The sequence below is a fragment of the Pan paniscus genome, chromosome 7 (assembly GCF_029289425.2).
Source record: "Pan paniscus chromosome 7, NHGRI_mPanPan1-v2.0_pri, whole genome shotgun sequence".
In the NCBI taxonomy this organism is placed as follows: domain Eukaryota; kingdom Metazoa; phylum Chordata; class Mammalia; order Primates; family Hominidae; genus Pan; species Pan paniscus.
In genome coordinates this window covers 46,602,344-46,617,036 of record NC_073256.2, presented here as the reverse complement: position 1 = coordinate 46,617,036, position 14,693 = coordinate 46,602,344, and the positions used below count along the sequence as shown (strand labels likewise).

Genomic DNA, 14,693 nt, shown 5'->3' with positions numbered 1-14,693 from the left:
CTTTGCGGGCACTACTCCTTCCATTGCCCTATGCCTGAGCTCCAGGGGGCTTGTTTAAATAGTGCCTATTAGAGGCTGCTGAATGTGATGAAAAGAACATTGAACTTGGAGTCAGGAAAACTGAGTTTCAGCCCTCATTGCCATAACCTTACTATGTGACCTTGGACAAGTTTCTTCCCCTTCCTGGTCCTCAGGGTCTGGATCTGTAGAAGAAGGGGCCCTAGCATTCTTTTTTTTGAGACGAAGTCTCGCTTTGTTGCCCAGGCTGGCAGTGGCGTGATCTCGGCTCACTGCAACCTCCACTTCCTGGGTTCAAGCAATTCTCCTGCATCAGCCTCCTGAGTAGCTGGGATTACAGGCACGTGCCACCACACCCGGCTAATTTTTGTATTTTTAGTAGAGATGGGGTTTCACCATGCTGGTCAGGCTGGTCTCGAACTCCTGACCTTGTGATCCACCTGCCTCAGCCTCCCAAAGTGCTGGGATTACAGGCGAGAGCCACCGCACCCAGCCCGCATTCTTTATTCAATGCCATGATATGCAGCTGTTCTAGTACAGGAATGACCTGCGTTTGTGTTGCCTCTGTGATTTTCCTGTAAGAAAAAAGACAATAAGCAAACACAAACAGAAGAAAAGGAGAGGGAGAAAAGCAAGAGTAACTGTGAAAAGTTACAATTATTTATCAGGAAATCAGTTCTGTGCGGCCTTCCTATATCTAGCTGAATGTGCACAGTCTTATTTAAAAGATGCTATTCTTAGGTTCAGTGCACATGAATGTAAATAAGCACTAAAAGCAAAACTTCAGTGCTAACCACATAGCTGAAATACAAGCAAAATAAACCACACAGGCAGAACCTTGCTTATCTGAGCAATAAATTTGGACTGTTATCAATTACTTCTCCACAGAAACCAAATTTTCACAATGAACACCACCATTCCTTCCCTTTGGGGGGAAATAGACTGCAGGATGATTAGAAGAAGGACTATACTCCTGTGGCTCATTTTCTCCTTAATACAATGCACTTGAAATCACAGTGCTCTCGGTGTACTGCTCTTGGCCACACGGAAGCCCTAATCATTGGTACGGTCTCAGTTTCAATGACAGGTGACATTTTCAAAATGAGAATTTGTGTCTTTTTAGCACCCATCTAAATCAGAGAACACTCACACTTTAAGGACTAGTTCAGTCTTTGCCTTACACATGGGAAACCTGAGGCCAGGGTGATAAAACGACTTGTCTGAAGTCCTCCAGCTTTATTGATGGGTGGTAAAGCTGGAGCTGGAAGCTTCCGCACCAGATTTCCAGCCTAATGTTCTTCCCACCTCATCATTTAGTTCAACCCAATGACTATATACTGAATGTCTGTACCAAACTACCCCCATTTGTTTATTGCTTTTCCTTTTTATGTACTTGGTGTTTATTTTCTTCTGTCCTCTTAGCCTTTTTGCAAATGATCCCTTTCCATTTGCTAGTGTTTTTGTTTGGTCATCAAATGATCCCTTCCCGCCAGTCTTTGAACATCGGCCAAAGGAATTTGAAGCCCAATCCACCACAACCAAACCACATAATTTCCAATGATTCCAAATTTCAGTTAGAGTTCACAAATCACTTGTATACAGAAACCATAGATGCTGCTACGGAGGAAGGTGTGTGGTTTTCTGTCTTCATTGCGTGCAGCTAAACCCAAACCAACCCCAGCTAGTTACATGCTAACGGCCCTTGCTGGACACTGTGTACTGTTGATTTAGTAAATGAAGTCAAATGAACTAAAGTTCTTGTGATTCTGAAAGAAGCCAAAACCACTACCCGTATTCCAGAATTCAGTGACCACAGCTGCTTCTGCTCTAAACTCAAGGCCCTTTGATTTTGTGCCCTTTAATCCACAGCTCTCTCAATTGAAGGTCCCTAATCTTAGTGTCTGTATGACCACGACTCTTATCAACTTGGTCTATCAGTTCTTTTGTACTTTATCCGGCTCCACTGTTTCCTCCTAGAATTTGAATTCCAGTACACCAGCTGTCCTGGAGGTCGACCATGGATTTGTTCACTGGTTGGATCATACATTTTGTTTTGCTTCCAGTGCTCACTGTGATAATATGATGCCTAGCATTTCATACGAGTCACTCCTTGAGCTGCTCTCTTCAGAAAACAACAGATCTTTTTCCTAGGGGTAATCCTAGTTCTGTATCTAATTTTTTTTTTTTCTTTGAGACAGGGTCTTGCTGTCACCCGGGCTGGAGTGCAGTGGTGCAATCATAGCTCACTGCAACCTTGAACTCCAGGGCTCAAGGGATCCTCCCACCTTAGCCTCCCAAATAGTGGGTACTACAGGTGTGTGTCACCACAACCGGCTACTTTCTTTCTTTTTTTTTTTTTTTTTTTTGGTAGCGTCAAGGTCTCACTTGATTGCCCAGGCTGGTCTCAAACTCCAGGGCTCAATGAATCCTCCCTCCTCAGCCTCCCAAAGTGCTGGGATTATAGATATGAGCCATCACACCCTGCCTAAAATTATTGACATGCATTATGGTATATTTACCCATGTTATAGCCCATCTACCTTTTTTTTTTCTTGTAGCTCACCTAGGTTTTGATGTGTGTCAGCATTTCTGACTCAGTATTCCAAACCAGAAATTGCTTGTGCCTCTTGTGAAATTTGGTGACCTCATAGGGCACTTCTACTACCAGCTTTCTTGGTGAAAATTTCAAGTAAGAAAATAGAATCTTGGGATTTGAAGAAGGCTTAAAATTTATCTATCTCAATGTTGTTATTAGGTGGTCATATCAATATAGGTTCAGACACCTCTAGAGGCAGAAAATTCACAGTTTCCTAAGGGAGCTCATTCTATTTTGGACAACTCTGATTAGTTGAGAATGTTAAACCAAAATGCTTTCTTGTACCTGCCACCTAGTGGATCTATTTCTACCCTCTGGCAACCCTAGAAAATATGCAGGATGTCTCTTTTATTTGCAGCTGTAAGGTAATGCATTTGAAGACCACCATGAAGGCCCCCGCCCCCATCTTCTGCCTTTACCTGTGTCTTCCCTTCCTCACATCAAATATTCCTCATCCCCGTGGAGCAGTCCTCACTGTGAGTGCTGCTTCATTTGCATACTTGACTATTTATTTCTACTCTTTGCTTTACTCTTCAATCAAGGACTCTAACATACCAAAAATGAATTCAGGGCCAGGCATGGTGGCTCACACCTGTAACCCCAGCCCTTTGGGAGGCTGAAGTGGGTGGATCACTTGAGTCCAGGAGTTCAAGACCAGCCTGGCCAACATGGTGAAACCCCATCTCTACTAAAATTATAAAAATTAGCCAGGCATGGTGGTGCAATGCCTGTAATCCCAGCTACTCTGGAGGCTGAGGCAGGGAAATCGCTTGAACCCAGGAGGTGGAGGTTGTAGTAAACTGAGATTGTGCCACTGCATTCCAGCCTGGGCAACAGAGCAAGACTCTGTCACAAGCAAACAAACCACCAGACCAAAACAACAAATTTAGCTTTTAAACATCCTTTGGTGTGGAATCTCATCAAAAGCTTCCCATCCATTATGTTATCCATTCATTCAGCTAACATTTAGTTAGTCATTGCCCTTCTTAATAGAAATGCACCACTGAAAAAAATGCAGTCCTCTGACCTCGAGTCGTTCAACCAGGAGGAAGAGACGTAAGCACAGCACAGTCAGTGTTATAACACAGGTGTGTATGGAGCCGGGGACACACGGGGGGAATGAGTGGGAATCAGACACCGTTTCACAGAGGAAACACTAGAACAGGATTTTGAAGCAAGAGCAGGAATTCACCTGCGAGAAGAAGGGAAGGGCACCCCACATGTGCTAAAATGCTCAGCAGTTCAATAGGATACCCTGCTTTGGAGAACTGTAAGGAGCGTGGGATGGTCTGAAAATGGGCTGCAGAGGGGAGGAAGGGAGAGGGAAAGAGCTCTACCTAAGACTCAGAATCTTGCACTTAATAGGGGTTCTCACCCCATTCACCCAACACCCACCAAATACAGAAGCCGTTTAGTCAGTTAATATCTGCAAACCAAACTAAGAGTAACTGATGAATGGTGATTTTAATTTGGGGTTAATGTGTAAATGAGACATAGTTTCCCTAAATAACAGCCTGTGGGTCTAGTAGGACAGATCAAAGGTGATTTTGCATATTTCAGAAGGGCTGGTGACTGCTTTTGAAATACACGGCTGAGTGATCCAAACAGAAACATCAGGTAACGGCAAGTAAGCACGTTGGGTGTTCCCCACTCGTGTTCCTCAAATTCTTCTCTATGGGTGGAGATGAAGCAGCTCCAGGCTAGCAGATTCTACCCTGTCTGGGCAGTGCCCTCTGTTCTGAGCCTCCACGGGTCCAGTTCTCCCTCTATGTCCAAGCCCTATCTGCTGGTGGACTGGAGACCAACTGGATCTGTCCCTTCTTCTTTTGGATGTGCCTCTCCTCTCCCTCCTGCAGATGCTCCATGCTGCAAGCTGCAAGGAGAGCCCAGGAGGGGTGTCCTCCTGGTGGAAGTTGCGCTTGGTGAGGAAGGTCCAGGGAACCAAGTCACTGCCTCTCCTTCCCCAGTCAGCAGCCCCCCAAAGCAACTCCAGGGAACTCTAGGAATATCTAATGTTCCACCTCCCAGATTCCTGCTGAGACTTTCTGGAACTAAATATCACTGGCTCAGGGTTCAAGGCTTGCCCCAATGGAGCACTGATGCCACCCAAAGCAGCGAAGCTATATAAATTCACCTTCACAGCTCTGGTCACCAGAGGCTTATTCTCATTTCAGCGTGAGTTACCCTAAAGCTCTCAGGTAATACTGGTTTAGACTCTTTTTTTTTTCTCAAGACAGAGTCTCGCTTTGTCATCCAGGCTGGAGTGCAGTGGTTCCATCTCGGCTCACTACAAGCCCCGCCTCCCAGGTTCAAGAGATTCTCCTGCCTCAGCCTCCCGAGTAGCTGGGATTACGGGCACCCACCACCATGCCTGGCTAATTTTTGTGTTTTTGGTAGAGACGGCATTTCACCATGTTGGTCAGGCTGGTCTTGAACTCCCGACCTCAAGTGATCCTCCCGCCTTGGCCTCCCAAAGAGCTGGGATTACAGGCGTGAGCCACTGCGCCTGGCCTAAGTATTATTGGAAACCAGTGTTCAAACACTAATCTTTGTTATATTTCCATCAAGTAGTGTACTAGGTGTTGTGAGGGATTCAGAGATACGTTGGAATGGGCAGAAATACCGCACAAGCAGACTGACACATCCTTAGGTTTTGCTTTCTGTATTTTCAAATTCCGCTGCCCCACCTGTCTTTGTACTTTGTCTTCACAGGCTGGTTCTCCTGAACTGAGAAGAGCAGGAGTTCACGTAACAAGGAATGGCAGAAACGAAGGATGTTTTTGGCCAGGAACCGCATCCAGGTAACATCTCTGCAGTATCTTCTGATGGAGGATATAGGAACTGATTACTGATATAGGATAAAAGGCAAATAGGTTGGGACTATATTTCTCTGTTGTCATTGTTCCTTACTCTTTATTCAGAAGGTGCTTTCTCATGACAAGTTTAAATAGTGAATGAAGATTAGATATTTCAACAGTAACTGAAATAACCTGTTCATAATGAAGTGAACTGTTTGGCCAGCAGTTAAATAAGTGCAGCTTTTTCTTTAAAAAAAAAAAAAATGTTCTAGGCTGGGCATGGTGGCTCACACCTGTAATCCCAGCAATTTGGGAGGCCGAGGCGGGTGGATCACATGACGTCAGGAGTTCGTGACCAGCCTGACCAACATGGTGAAATCCCATCTCTACTAAAAATACAAAAATTAGCCAGGTGTGGTGGTGTGTGCCTGTAGTCCCAGATACTTGGGAGGCTGAGGCAGGAGAATCACTTGAACCCAGGAGGCGGAGGTCACAGTAAGCCAAGATTGTGCCACTGCTCTCCAGCCTGGGCGACAGAGTGAGACTTCATCTCAATAATAATAATGTTCCAGAAAGTCAGCTTGGACTCCCTGAAGGTAGCCTGTCTTACAAGACCCCTGGAATGACGTTAGGCGGCTTTCTGTAGAAGGAGAGATGTAGGTGCCTTGGAGCGGCTCCTGGAAGGGTGACTCACATTGGAGTCAGTGCGGGTGGCTTCCCTCCCTCAGAAGGCTGGTATTGCGCCCCTGGAGCCAATGAGGGAGCCTTCCCTATAGGACGATGACAGGGATGTAACCCCCAGTTGCAGAAAACAGTGGCGTATCATATCCTTTGTGTTTTGAGGACTGAAGAGGGAATGTTTCCTCACTCCGAGGGGATGGATTTCCTTAGGGGCAAAGTGAAGCAGTGTTTCTGGGTTAGTGGGGGTGATGCTAGCATCTGAAGCAAGCCTGAGCAGGCATATAGGAAGAGCTGCCACTTTGGGGTCACCTCAGTTGAGCTTAGCCTAGAGGAATGGGATCGTTTTGCTTGGAAGATTTCTGGCAGTTTCTGGCAATGGTCTGAATCATGTCTGTAATCCCAGGACTTTGGGAGGCCAAGGCAGGAGGATCTCTTGAGCCCAGGAGTTCAAGACCAGCCTAGGCAACACAGCAAGACCTCATCACTGGAAAAAAAAAAAAAAAAAAGAAAAAAAAAAATTAGCCAGGCGTGGTGGTGAGTGCCTGTAGTTCCAGCTACTTGGGAGCTGAGGTCGGAGGATTGCTTGAGCCAAGGAGGTTGAGGCTGCAGTGAGCCGTGACCCAGCCATTGCACTCCAGCCTGGGCGAGAGTGGAGACCTCGTCTCAAAAAAAAAAAAAAAAAAAAAAAAAAAAAAATTTCAACAGTCAACAATGAAACCGCATCTCAGCTCAGGCTGTTGGGGGATCAGTTTTCAAAACTGACACCTTGTGGCAGCAAGAAGGAACAGCAGCAGTATACTACGCTTTTTGGACTGCCGCTATCCACCCCAACAGCTGGTTTCTCGGTGGAGAATGCTGGAAAGGGCAAGGAAGGGCTTGAGCGATGGACAAGAATAATAAGATCTGTGATCTAAATTCGGACAAGTTTATTTTGGTTACAATCTAATATAAAAATACCACCCTCATATGGTATAAATCCAAGATGGAATACTTTCTCCTTTCCAGATAGTTTTGCATTTTAGAAATTGAAGAAAAAGTTTTAAACCCTGCTGTATTGGACTTCCTAGCCTTTGCTTTAGTTGAGAAATAAGCTTCCAAACTCTTATCAGATTCGTTGCCAGTCCTTACAATGTTGAAATAAGGGCCCTGGATGTGTGGACTTGTCCCTTGTTTTATACACATGGCTAAGAGATTAGGCAAACATTGTTTACCCAAAAGAGTTCCTGAGTTACAAAGTCTACATCCCTTTCCACTCTTTCCACAGACAGGTTGTGGACACATCCTGGAGTTCTGAGATGCTTTTTGGAGCACAGATTAAAGTGTTCTTCAGCCGGTAGCTGGCCTAGGGGCCTGACCAGCAGACTTCTTTCTTTGCCTCTTCCTCTCCAGCTCCAGCCGCCAAGCCAGCAACCACTTGGTATTTAGTTCTAAGGCAGTCCTCAAACCGAGCCAGGGCAAATTCTTGAATTTGAGCTCAATCATCAGTTAGAATGTCTGAGAGGGAAGGGTCGAAGTATAACCTCTCTCAACTCTCAGTTGTGGCATGAGCGTGGAGCATGAGGTGGCAGAGATTCAGGCCTTGGCAAATAGCATGGCTTGCACTAGAATATTCTACGGGGTGTGCGTTGGCTTCCATTTATACTGGAAGATGCAAGGTTGAACAGAGAGGGAGGGCTGCCTGAATTGTCTGGGAGATCTGTGTCTGGAGCCCTCAGGCAGAGACTGGGCCTTCTGTGTGGGCTGCCATTCTTGGATGCCACGTGACATTTCTTCTCTGTGATTCTGCAGGGAATGACCTCAGAATGTCACACTCAGTTTTGGAGCCTCATGGCCTCCCTGTGATTCTTGGGGATCTACTCTTTCGGTTCACCTCATGGCCATTTTCTAAGGCGCAGGCCAGCCCCAGGAGCCCTGGGTTAGAACCATTTTCAACAACCTTCACCCCAAAGATCCACCTCTTGCCCCTTTCTAGCCAGGTAAACACGACCAGGGGGTGTTTTCTAAAATCCATCTAAAACACAACATTTTGGTTATACCCCTTCTTTAGGATGATGGGCCCAACAAGCCCTTCACTTCATAACCAAGGGAAACTGCTTAAGTGAATGAATCTCCGCAGAGCTACAAGGATCTGCTTCTAGGTGATTTCTGTTCTTGCTTATTATGCAAGGAAGCAACTGCTGATGTCTCCAAGCGAAGAAGGGAAAAAATTTCCCCAAATTTTGAAGGATCTCTGAAGGGCATCCATCCAAACTCTTGTAATGCATGTGTATTTTTTTTGTCAGTTCTCTCATTTTCCAGATGAATAAATTGAGGCTCAAGGAGATGTGATTTTTTCTGGTCACCTGGCCCCTGTTTTCCTTTGCGTTCTGCTTCTAGTCGCTTTCTTTCCTAGTCTGGAAAGACCTCCCAGAGGCCTTTCCTCACTGCACACTTAACCCCGCCTTCAGCTTTTCTCTACACAGTTGGTTGATTTCCTAAGACTTGGCATTTGGTGAAGAATGTCCAGCCACTTTGGCTTCTGAGGAGTTGCAAATAGAAACTTTTTATCTGGGGAGATAGATTGAACTCTACATTTTGGAACTAAATGCAGACAGTCTTGTGACTCTGAGAAGTAGGAACCAAACTGGAATGATCCAACAGTGTTTTTTCCCAAATGAGTTTATGGGCAGACAGAGCTGGAAGCCGTTCCTATTTTTTTATTTTTATTTTTTGAGACAGGGTCTTGTATGACCCAGGTTGGAGTACAGTGGCAAAATCATACCCCACTGCAGCCTACAACTCCTGGGCTCAAGTGACCCTCCCACTTCAGCCTCCTGAGTAGCTAGGACTACAGGTGCACACCACCACACCTGGCTAATAAAAAACAAATAGATATATATTTTTGGTAAGTTCGAGACCAGCCTGGGCAACATACAGAAACACTGTCTCTACAAAAATTTGCCAGGTGTGATGGTGTGTGCCTGTAGTCCCAGGTACTCTAGAGGCTGAGGTGGGATGATCACATAAGCCTGGGAGGTTGAGGTTGCAGTGAGTCATGATCATGCCACAGCACTCTGGCCTGCTGGGCAACACAGTAAGACCCCTGTCTCTACCAAAAAAAAAAATTTTTTTTTGAGACAAGGGTCTTGCTGTGTTGCCCAGGCATGTCTCGAACTCCTGACCTCAAGCAATCCTCCCACCTTGGCCTCCCAGGCATGTAATCCCTCATGCTTTGGATTACAGACATGAGCCACTGCACCCAGCCAGTCTGTTAGACCCTTTGAGTTTCTATGCTGATAGAGGTGAGGCAAGAATACCATACCCCAACACCTATAATCTTATATATCCTCTGTTTATCTCTAGTTGAAGATGATTTATATAAAGAACCAACGAGAAAAAGAAGGAAATCAGATCGAGACCAGCGGTTCCGAGCATTTCCCTCCATGGAGCAGAGTGCTCTTAAGGAATGTGAGTGTCTTGGAACCGTTGTTTTAACATGGTTCGGTTCTGTTCCAAGTATGTTAAAATGGTCAAAGGAAGAGGAGGTTAAATTCTGAAGCTGGATGAAACATCAAATAAACCTGTTTTGGAAAGAGAGAGCTCAAAGTCTCTGTAGCGGTATGCAGTTAGGCAATTTGTCTCCAGGCATCTCTGGGCAGGAGGGTTGTTATCAAAATAACTTCTTCCAGATTAGAACAAAGCCTGTGAAAATGATTAGGTTGGTGCTTCCGTGGGTGTCAGCATGGTGTCCTTGCATTTTTTCTTTCTTTTTATGACCACAGGAGGGAAAAATCTAGAAGGGGCTGAAGCCCGTGGCCAAACATACCATAACTTCTGTTACCAGAGTTTCAGAGCAGCCTGGCTCTTTGGAGATTTTCAGAACCAATGATTGCTATCTCCAGTGAGCCGCCATCCCTCGTGTGAGATAACCTGCTATCTTGTTTAATCGGCTTTTCATTTCATTTCTTTTTTCCCTTCTCTGCGATCTTCAACAGACACCTCCTTTGGAGACCTAGTACTTTATCCCTGCCAGGTACCTACAGGTGACATCTCTCTGTTAATTCCAGATGAAAAATTGGAATCACGGACCAGAAGGGTTTTGAGCAACACTTATCAGAAACTTATTCAGTCTGTCTTCCTGGATGACAGCATCCCTAATGGAGTCAAGTATCTCATGTGAGTCTGAAATCTGCAACCCTGAAATTTTATGTCAGTGTCTTTCCTTAGGCGATTATAGGTGCTTTCCCCCAACAAGGAAAGGGACTATTTAATTAGAAACTAAGAAAAGAGGGACACAAATTTCTGTAGCTATGGGATAGTTGCCATTCATTGAGCTGTCACTGTTAGGTAATCTGCTAAGTGCTTTATATATGTCAAATATCATTTAACCCATCCAACACTCCTATAAAGTAGGAGCTATTATGATCACTTCCATTTTACTGAAATTGAGGCTCAGAGAGGCCCAGACTTGAACAAAGTCACACCAGTAGTCAGTGAGAGGGTCCAGAATTCACCCCAGGCTGTGTGACTCTGAGCTCATGTCCCCAACTATTTGTCCTCTGCTGACTTGAAGGACTCAAGTGGTGCTGAGGCTACAATTTCTCCTGCTTAGTAAGACTCTGTGTTGCTCCTAACACTATTAATACTTCATGTCTGTATACATTGTATTTCTAGGGTCAAGAATATGCAATTTCTGTCCAGGTGTAGTGGCTGACACCTGTAATCTCAGCACTTTGGGAGGCCGAGGCGGGTGGACCACTTGAGACCAGCCTGAGCAATATGGCAAAACTCTGTCTCTATACAAAATACAAAAAAATTAGCCAGGCTTCATGGAGCACGCCTGTAGTCCCAGCGACTGCAGAGGCTGAGGCAAGGGAGTCCCTTGAGCCTAGAAGGTTAAGGCTGCAGTGAGCCATGATTGCACCACTGCACTCCAGCCTGGGTGACAAAGTGAGATCCTGTCTCAGACACATAAACAAACAAACAAAAAGAATATGCAATTTCCAGTGAATACAAATAAAGACACCTCACATCTATATAGACATTACAGGGATTGTGTGGAATTATCATTACCAAATATTTTTACATAATCTCATTTGATCCCCAGGCCAACTCTGTGTAGTAAACAGGGATTGATATTCTCCTTTGACAGAGGAGAAAACAGAGACTCAGGTTGTAGTGACGTGCCCGGGATTAGAATTCAGTTCCTTTGCATTCTGTTTCAATGCTCTTCACTCTAAACTTTGATGATCATGACAATGTGCATTTTAAAATTCATCCAGAAATAGGCTTCTTGCCTTGATTGAAAAGCCAACAGTGGACCCAATCTACATTGGATTATTTGGAAGCACTGGGGCTGGGAAGAGCTCCCTGATCAATGCCATCATCCAGCAAGCAATGTTTCTACCAGTGTCTGGAGAAAGCATATGTACTTCCTGCATTGTACAAGTGAGCTCTGGCTGCTGTGTGCAGTATGAGGCCAAAATCCACCTTCTGTCTGACCAGGTAAGTGTTCCCTTCCTCCCTCCTTCCTTCCCTTCCTTCCTTCCTTCCTTTTTCCTTCCTTTCTTCCTTTTTTGTTCCCTCCTTCCTTTCTTTCTTCCTTCCTTCCTCTTCCCTCCCTCTCTCCCTCCTTTCCTTCTTCCTTCTCTTCCTTTTTTTCTTCCTTTTCTTTCTTTCCTTCTCACTGTCTCTCAGAGATAACATTATATTCCTTGCAAATACAGCTCATGCCTTTGTTGAATGAAAAGAGCCCATCCCAGGAGAAAGTTCATCAAGTGAGCTGGGGAGGGGGTCTAGCCTGGTCCTTGCATTTTTATGAGACTTTGGGCAAGCCATTCCCCTCTTCGAGACCCCAGATAGATGACCTAGATTTTCTGAATATGCAGCCCCCTGGCCCTCCACAGGGGGCAATGGGCCCCTCTGTTTGTCGGTGTTCTCTGTGTCTGTGTCAAGAGGGGCTTGGCCCTACTCTGCCTTGGCAGGAGTGGAGGGAGGAGCTGAAGAACCTGACCAAACTCCTGCATAGGACGGAGGAGCTGGGCAGAGAAGAGGCAGATGCGTGGAACAGGGATGAGGCAGTGGAGGAAGCCACCTGGAAGCTACAAATGATTTATGGAAATGGGGCAGAGAGTAAGAACTATGAGGAGTTACTGAGGGCGAAGCCCAAAAGGAAGATCCCCACCTCCAGAGTCATCACCCTCAAGGCGGAAGAGGTAGCGTCAAGTTCGTTTTTTCCTTGATTTCATCCTGGGTCTCAAGTCTAACAGTTGAATCTGTTTCACGGGATGGGCTTGTGGTACAGTGTTTGTGTGAAATAAGAAATAAGTTGCTACCCAAATTAGAAGTATCCATAGCCCAAGTTATCCTCATTATTTATGGCTATCAAATGGGAATTTTTGGTATGTGAATGGAGGAGCTTTTGTGCCCAAAAAAAGACTATTTACAGTTACTTGAGAATAATTAGGGATAGTTTGGGCTGCCAATGATTTTTTAAGAAGACTTATAGTGGCTTAAACAAACAGGGATTTATTCTTTTTCTCATGTAAGAGGTTTGGGGGCAGTAGGGGTGGGGTTGGTTTAGTGGCTGTGCAATGCCAACATCAGCATCTCTGGCTCCCTTTGCCTTCCGTCGCCCCCATTGTCATGAGATGGCTCCCGGAGTGCTAGACTTCATGCTAGCCTCCTGGAAGGAAGAAGTGGAGGAAAGGTTGGCATCGGCCACATCTCCCCTTTCATCAGAAAGTAAAAACTTTCCCAGAAATACCTCTGACAAATTTCTGTGTAGATTTCAGAGTTCAGAACTGAGCCACACGGCCCTTCCTGGCTGAAAGGGAGTCCAGAGAAAGTGAAAAGCAGACTTGTCATGATTTGCTTAGACCAGTTTCACTCCACTGCCTCCCCAATCAGACAGAAAATCAGGATTCTGCTGGCATAAAAGAGGGACAGGGTGGACATTCGATAGGCAACTAGTAGAATGATATTCTTGCTTTTATAAACAATGTTTATTTTAAGTTAAAATTCAATTTCTGAATTAAAACAAAATATTTGTGGAATCAACATTCAATTTAGGAAAGCTATACATTTAAAAACCTAGTTTTTCTTGTATCTCTCACCTTTAAATACACCTTTAAAATATTGCTATTCTATTTATAAATCTAGCGATTATTGGTAAAATGGGTACAATTTTTATACATGTCCTAAAGTTAAATGTTCAATGATCTGCTGATTAACAAAGCAAATCTTCCTTAAATATTAATGATACTTACATAATTAATCACGTTTCCTTAGGCTTTTTGCATTACAGTTAAAGTTCAATATACTTGAGCCTCTTAAAATGTTTAAATACTTGACTAGGCACACTTAAAAATCAAATGAATGAAACCTTTTCAAAGCATGTTGCTATCTCTTGCATACCTGGAAAATCAAACAAATACAGTGCCTATTTCTTACAGTTTTAAGATGAATATTACTATTAAAATGATTACACTTCTAATATCTAAAACATAGACTGAGCATGTCTAAGAAACACAATGATTACAAAACTAGTTGCTTTATCTGAATACACGCAACTTACACAAGGGTATCAATGTCTTTGCCAACTCTGTATTTAGAAATACTCTTTCCCAGCGTCATAAATTTACCCACGGAAACAAGGTGAACAGAATTACCATCTCAATGAGTGGGCTTACAAATTCAGGGTTTCCACTGGAGATCCTAGAATCTGAGTTGGCCTTCCATAATGATGCTTGCCTGGAACCAGTTTATTGGGCTAAGCCCTCTTGTAGAAAGGGGCTTTTCAAGCCCATGCCTTTTCCTGGACTTCTCCCTTATGGTATCTGCTCTATTTTAAAATTACAATGTCTTAAATAGCTTTTATTATCTCCTCTTTCGCGGTTTATCATTTGGTTGAAATTGATGAAATCTCTTACTCCTTCCCCAGATTGCAACAAATCCAGCGATTTAATTTAAACTCTCTTAAGAACTGACATTCTTATCTTTCTTTCAGGACTATTCTATAGAAATTTATTTAACAGTGACCACCATACATCCCAAATCCCCTGTCCTCTGACGTACCCCAGTTGAGATTTACTGTCATAGTTGCTGGCATGGATGTGTCATTGTCCCAAGACATGTTTAAGTAGGAACCATGGTCTAAGAACTATTCCCTCTCTCACCCACCATCATTAAAATATTCTAGAAATGCCTACATATCAAGGTATTTTTTGTAATCAGAAGATAAATTTTAAAAACTCTTTTTAAGATCCAATTTCGGCCGGGCGCAGTGGCTCATGCCTGTAATCCCAGCACTTTGGGAGGCCGAGGAGGGCGGATCACGAGGTCAGGAGATCGAGCCCATCCTGGCTAATATGGTGAAACCCTGTCTCTACTAAAAATACAACAAAAATTAGCCGGGCGTGTTTGCGGGTGCCTGTAGTCCCAGCTCCTGGGGAGTCAGGCAGGAGAATGGCGTGAACCCGGGAGGCGGAGCTTGTAGTGAGCCGAGATCGCACCACTGCACTCCAGCCTGGGCAACAGAGCAAGACTCTGTCTCAAAAAAAAAAAAAAAAAAAAAAAAAAGATCCAATTTCAGATCAATTTTCAGTTTGGAAAATATGGTTA

At 44.4% G+C, this 14,693-nt stretch overlaps 1 protein-coding gene across 1 annotated transcript in view; it reads left to right on the top strand.

The window, feature by feature from the left end:
• The window catches only part of NUGGC (nuclear GTPase, germinal center associated), a 63,055-nt gene that overhangs the window by 5,087 nt on the left and 43,275 nt on the right, over window positions 1-14,693 (top strand). Inside the window, exons 2-6 of the mRNA XM_008956228.6 lie at window positions 5,326-5,414; window positions 9,435-9,539; window positions 10,139-10,247; window positions 11,354-11,576; window positions 12,056-12,286. Coding sequence (XP_008954476.1) covers window positions 5,372-5,414; window positions 9,435-9,539; window positions 10,139-10,247; window positions 11,354-11,576; window positions 12,056-12,286 — 711 coding nt within the window. The 5' untranslated portion in view covers window positions 5,326-5,371. The remainder of the gene's footprint in view (window positions 1-5,325; window positions 5,415-9,434; window positions 9,540-10,138; window positions 10,248-11,353; window positions 11,577-12,055; window positions 12,287-14,693) is intronic.